At 41.2% G+C, this 6,000-nt stretch overlaps 1 protein-coding gene across 3 annotated transcripts in view; it reads right to left on the minus strand.

The window, feature by feature from the left end:
• LOC135920087 (uncharacterized) overlaps nucleotides 1-5,788 on the minus strand; it is a 48,506-nt gene extending 42,718 nt beyond the window's left edge. The window contains exons 1-2 of one of the 3 annotated variants that reach the window (XM_065454148.2): nucleotides 5,514-5,788; nucleotides 778-947 (exon numbers count right to left, since the gene is read on the minus strand). In XM_065454148.2, the coding sequence (XP_065310220.2) occupies nucleotides 778-947; nucleotides 5,514-5,645 (302 nt within the window). In that variant the 5' untranslated portion in view covers nucleotides 5,646-5,788. The remainder of the gene's footprint in view (nucleotides 1-777; nucleotides 948-5,513) is intronic. The other 2 variants (XM_065454145.2, XM_065454147.2) reach the window with 2 other exon arrangements.
• Nucleotides 5,789-6,000: the final 212 nt, after the last annotated feature.

A 6,000-nucleotide genomic window follows, 5' to 3' on the forward strand; every position in this document is an offset into this window, starting at 1 on the left:
ACTCTCTTTGGTATGTCTGAACAAAGGCCACTTCAGACTTCAAAGAGGACATTACAAAATGTCCTGGGAAGATAAACAAGCCTGGTGCCAAACATAAACTGCTTTCCGCAAACAAAAGACACATTTGCCACTAAAAAGTTGCCCATGTGGCTTCCAGAGAAGTTGGTTTTGTCCCTTTGCTTGTTTTGAGTTCTGCAATCTTCATTTAGACTGATAAAGTTATTTTTCTTAAACTCTATTTTCAATAAGTTGTTCGAAAAAATGTTACATTATTGCTGGATAAAAAATAAATTGGTCCAATTTTACTTTTCCAAATTTCACTGTAAAAGTAGACCAACTTTTTTCAAAGGTCGGTCCACTTTTTACAGTTCACTTCTGTAAGAACTTACATTTATAAGCCTTCCTGTATCTGAATTCCAGCTGTCAACACTTGAGGTGCTGTTATGAGAAAGCTTTAAAGAGTGCTTAAATTACATACAGTCCTGACCGCATCAAGAACAATTATTTGTAGTTGGATAGTAATAGCAAAAGCAGCTGCTGCTCATGAAGTGTTGACATGAAGGGCTCTGAGCCAAGTAAAGTGTGATTAGCTATGGCAGTGAGATGATGGCAAGGAGTAATCTGTCTAGTCTAGCTGTAATTCTTCATCACCTTAATGACTTTGTAATACTTTATTTCCTCTAAACATACACACTTTCTATATTGACTGTCCTCGAGCTTTCATGCGTATTCCGTCCAAGGGGGACGGCTACGTGTATATGATAGGTGAACACTTACACAGCCTGGTGCAAAGGATGACTGGGTAGAATGGCTTTAATTGGGGATGTAGCCGCAGTACTGGGAGCAGGATCCTTTTTTGTCACAATGCGCACCTTGGCCTTGTTTGGCACCACATCACCAGGCAACAGGTCCACGAAGTCTTCCAAGTCAGTATCAAATATCTGAATCTGTTGGAGAACGAGTGGAATGTCACTAAGAAGAGGTTTCATGACACATTAAGCGGCAGCATATGGTAGAGTAATTGCACTTTATTTTAGAGCAACTGGCACATATCAAGGGACAGCACTTTTGTCATGATTATGCTGCTGATAGAGTCAAAATAGATATGTTTACTTTGCACACTGCTATGGTGCAAGGGGGTTACCAATCACTTAACAAAGAGCCTTGATTACTCTAGTTGATGACAACCATAGGCGGAAAGTTATCATTTTACCAGGGGGGGCATCAAGCTTTCCTAACCCCTTGTATATATTGCACTTTAAGACAGTTCGTGTGACCTCGAAGAACTGCTAACTGAAGTGACGGCCTTATATGAGAATTTACAAGACCTCATAGTAGGAGACAGTTCAATTTCACAGCCTGAGTCCTTTCCCAACACCAAGAATCTGGCGTCTCTCGGCGGTGTACTCTTCCTTCGTGTAATTGTCATATACTTCACTATCACTAATACTGCTTCACTTTTCCGGTGAAACTGCAGCCTCTTTTTTTTTTTTTCTTTTTCTGTGGGTCTGTATAAGCACTCCTGCACATGACTGCTGTTGATTCTGATTTCGAGCGAATCCGGCTTGACCTTATTTCGGTTACTGATTGAATTATATAGGGTGCCCAAACTATCAAGCACCAAGACTTCAATTAAGAGCAGATGCATTACTCAAAAAAAAACCTAATGTATATTGTTTCCAGTACAGTGGAGTAGCCACCAGTAATTCTTTAGTTCCTGAAATTTAATTCTACAATTGCAATTAATTATCTAATTCGAGAAGTGCTGTCCTAATTATCAAAGTGCCAATGAGGCATTTGTAGGCACCCCCAGATGACATCTAGCTGCTGTGTTTTCAGTGACATACTAATTGCGTGCAATTCTTTCTGACTAGCAAAAAAACCTCACGAAATATGAAAAACACCATGTGACTGCACTCCCACCCTATCCTAAAGCAGCGCCCTCAAATAAGCTTATTGAAAGCAACTGCATTGCCTGTCGCAAACCCGAAGAGACAGGGCATCACCTTAATCAAGGTACGGAAGGAGCACCAACAGCAGGTTTCGCAGCTTTTCAGCTATTCCTTCCTCTCTAAGTCACGCTTATTATCTGCTCTCAAGGCCAACTGATCCCACTGATAACAAAAGCCCATTGACAATGCAGCCGAAGTGCCACTCTGACCAAGCATGAAACACGAGAAGCAATGTAATAGGCATAGCATGCCTCAAAATTTTAGCTTTGCTCACACCGCATCGACAGAGTGTGTGCGCAGCTATATTTTGCGCCAGAAATTTGCTTCAGACCAAGGCAAAATTAAGTGACAGTTTCATTTTTCATGGGAGTGTATACATGCTGCCAAAACAGGGTCATGGGAAAAAATAAAGGCGAAATAAACAGACTGGGAAGCGACCCACATGTAAAGAAAAAGCAAAACCAATGTGCTCAAGAAAGTAAATATAGCACTTCTAAATGAGCCTAATTGGCAATTGAGATGCCTGCACAAAAAACAAACAAAAATACATCAAATTTAAATGGGCCCTTATTATCTATGAATTCGTAAGCACTGTTGAACACCAGCTGCTGCCTAGAGGACACGTTCGAATATGTCTCTTGTGCAGCTATGCAGTACTGAGTCCACTTTATTACATCTTCAGTGGCTTTCTTGATGACCGGCGTTGGAATTCAACGGCAGACATCCGTTATCCTTTCCTTGAACTAATATGACATTCATCTCGATCATGTAAGCACGGTCTTTCACATAACCTCAAAGAAATTGAGTGGAGAAAGGTCAGGTGACCTGGCCGGCCAATTTACAGGCCCATGCTTTCCAATCTGTTGCGCATGAAAAGTCGCATCCAGCCACCTGCTGGTGCCCCCCACCTTGCTGATACCACAGAATTGGAAAACGTGATAGCGGGATTTCGCTGAGAAACTCATCCACCACTCCTTCAAGGATTTCGTCCACTTAATGCTGTCCAGTCAGTGTGTGATCAAAGAAGATGGGACCGATCATAGCACCGGTGTAAATTTAGAGAAAGACATGGCAATTGGGACGAAACAAAACGCACTTTTAAACTTTTGCACTGACATCAATTCACTTTTGTGGTGATAGGTTTTGTGGCAAAAAACAAAACCATCCGTGCATTTTATCTATGCTAAGACAAGAGCCATCACAGCTTGTTTTCAACTAACACCAAATGCGACATGTTACTTCGGCCGAGGCGCAGCAGATAAGGCACTAGCTCGATCACTGCGTTTTACAGCTAAGCTGTATATGGCTAGCCGATTGGCTCATCCGTCTGTCTGTCGCCTATATGCTGAAATTTTCAAAAACCAAAATTATTAAGTTTACAACTCTGTAAGTCAGCAATAAAAAATGATAATACAATTCTGTGAATTGCATATAACAGTACATCTAATCCGGACAAAATTGATATATTACACATGAATTTCGAAAAATTTAATATGGAAATACAGCTTTCGCAGAACCCTTGTAAACAACGTAACAAATACACGTAAGATATAAAATGACTTATCGAATTTTTCCACTTTCAATGATTTAATGGATGCCATTTACAGAACCGCGATATCTGTTTTTAATTCAGAGCTATGAATTTGTAAACTTCGTGCGTCTATTTTTTTCAAACTCCCGAATTTTTGAAAATTTCTTTAACAGAATCCAGGACCTAAATCGAAATTCAACTTCCAAGAGTCACTAGAATTGAACTTCCTCTCTCAAACGCAACAAATTTCATTAAAATCGGTCCAGGGGTTATCTCAGAAAAACATTTTTGCGTTTTTACACGTATTTGAATAGGCCGCGTCGGAGTTGGGCCCGAGCCAAGAGGCGGCCTATTCAAGTACATGTAAAAACGCAAAAACGTTTTTTTCTGAGATAACCCCTGGACCGATTTTAATGATATTTGTTGCATTTGAGAAAGGAAGTTCAATTCTAGTGACTGTAGGGAGCGGAATATTGATTTAGGGCTTGAATATTGTTAAAGAGTTTCAAAAATTCAGAAGTTTGAAAAACATAGAAGCACGAAGTTTACAAACTAATAGCTCTACACTGTAAGAACAGTTTACACCCTTTGGCTTGCCCCTTCTGCCACACAAAAATAATCGTCATCTGCCTTGATGCGTTTCCTTTCTTTATCGCTGCGAGCCCGCGGAACTTTCCATGGTAACGAACGGCACGCGCGTTATCAGCATAGAACAGTTTACACCCTTTGGAGTGCCCCTTCTGATAACGCGCGTGCCGTTCGTCACTGGAAAGTTCCGGGCTTGCAGCGATAAAGAAAGGAAACGCATCAAGGCAGATGACGATTATTTTTGTGTGGCAGAAGGGGCAAGCCAAAGGGTGTAAACTGTTAGAGTGTACATCAAGAACAGATATCGCAGTTCTGTAAACGGCATCTATTAGATCATTCAAAGCGGACAAATTTGATATGTCATTTTACATCTTAGGTGAATTTGTTACGTTGTTTACAACGGTTCTGCATAAGTTGTAATTACATATTAATAAATTTTTTGAGATTCATGCGTAAGATGTCAAATTTGTCCGCTTTAGATGTTCTATCAGATACAATTCACATAAATGCAATAACATTTTTTCTTGCTGAGTTACGGAGTTGTAAACATCATAGTTTTGTTTTCTGAAAATTTGCGATTTTTGCCAGTTAATAAAAAATTGACGACCTAAATCGAAAATTCGAAACAAACAGTCCCTACATTTTACGTTTTTCTTTTAAACGCAACAAACCCCGTCAAATTTGGTGCAGTGGTTGCCGAGAAAAACGAATTCTCCTTTTACATGTATTTAGATAGGAGCACTCGAGCTAAAGCTTCCTCTTAAGAGAAAAAAATGGCGCTGGGCAGGTCATGTAATGCGCAGATTAGATAACCGCTGGACCATTAGGGTGACAGAATGGGTACCAAGGGAAGCGCAGTAGAGGACGGCAGAAAACTAGGTGGTGCGACGAATTTTAGGAAATTTGCGGATGCTAGTTGGTATCAGGACAGGGGTAAATGGAGATCGCAGGGAGACGCCTTCGTTCTGCAGTGGCACAAAATAGGCTGATGATGATCAGTAATTATCTGAGGTGTATCATCAGCCAATGAATGGCTTCGCTGCATTAAGACAAAGCTTACCTCGTAGAATGCCTTGCAAACGAAAGAAAGAAATACGAAAACATAGTACAACTTTTATCTGCATTTGAAGTAATAATAATGATCGTTGTCCATTGCACGGTGCATCTCGTATAAAATTATTTCTTGGGTCGGAATCGACACAGTTCGCTACAGTCCAGAATCATGCCGCCACACAGTAAGAGTCTTTACAAACTTCTAAAGATACGAGCCCGGCCATTTTGTTCGGACTAAATCGCCCGTGATTTGCGATCGAGGAGCCCTGGCAGCGGCGAACGCCGTTAAATTACGCAGAATAAATGTTCCGGACATAGCAATTCATTCTAGCATGCAGGCGTACACGCAATATCAAGTCAAAAGTGGTGCAAAACATAGAGGAGTCTACCAGGGTGTTACGGAAGTCGACTTCGGCGATTCCGGCAAGGCCCGTGAGTAATTCGTCGTAGGATCCCGTTTCGAGCTTCAGCTTCCTCCTGCTGCCGCTCTCCAACATTACGAGGCAAAATACGTCTCCCATTGCGGCAGAAATATTGCGGCACGTCGCCGCGTATCACAAAACACGCATGAACCACGCCAAACTTTACTCTTTACTGGCAACCGGATAAGCGATTACCATTACACTTGCAGCCGGAGCGGGAAATGGCCCGGAAAGAACGACAAGTTGGTGGTCAGATTGGTCAGGTGAATACATATATGAATGTTCAGACTGGTTTAGAGGTCTTTCTCTCTCATTTGAAAAAGCTGACAATTGACACGTGGCCAGCGAGTATAAATGCCAAGTTTAATTACCAAACGGCTCTAATCTTTCGTGTGTTATCTTTCCAAATTCGTTCTTAAATCGTCAAAGTAGCGGCTAGTCATGGCACGCTTTT

Source organism: Dermacentor albipictus, chromosome 8 (genome assembly GCF_038994185.2).
Source record: "Dermacentor albipictus isolate Rhodes 1998 colony chromosome 8, USDA_Dalb.pri_finalv2, whole genome shotgun sequence".
NCBI classification, from domain to species: domain Eukaryota; kingdom Metazoa; phylum Arthropoda; class Arachnida; order Ixodida; family Ixodidae; genus Dermacentor; species Dermacentor albipictus.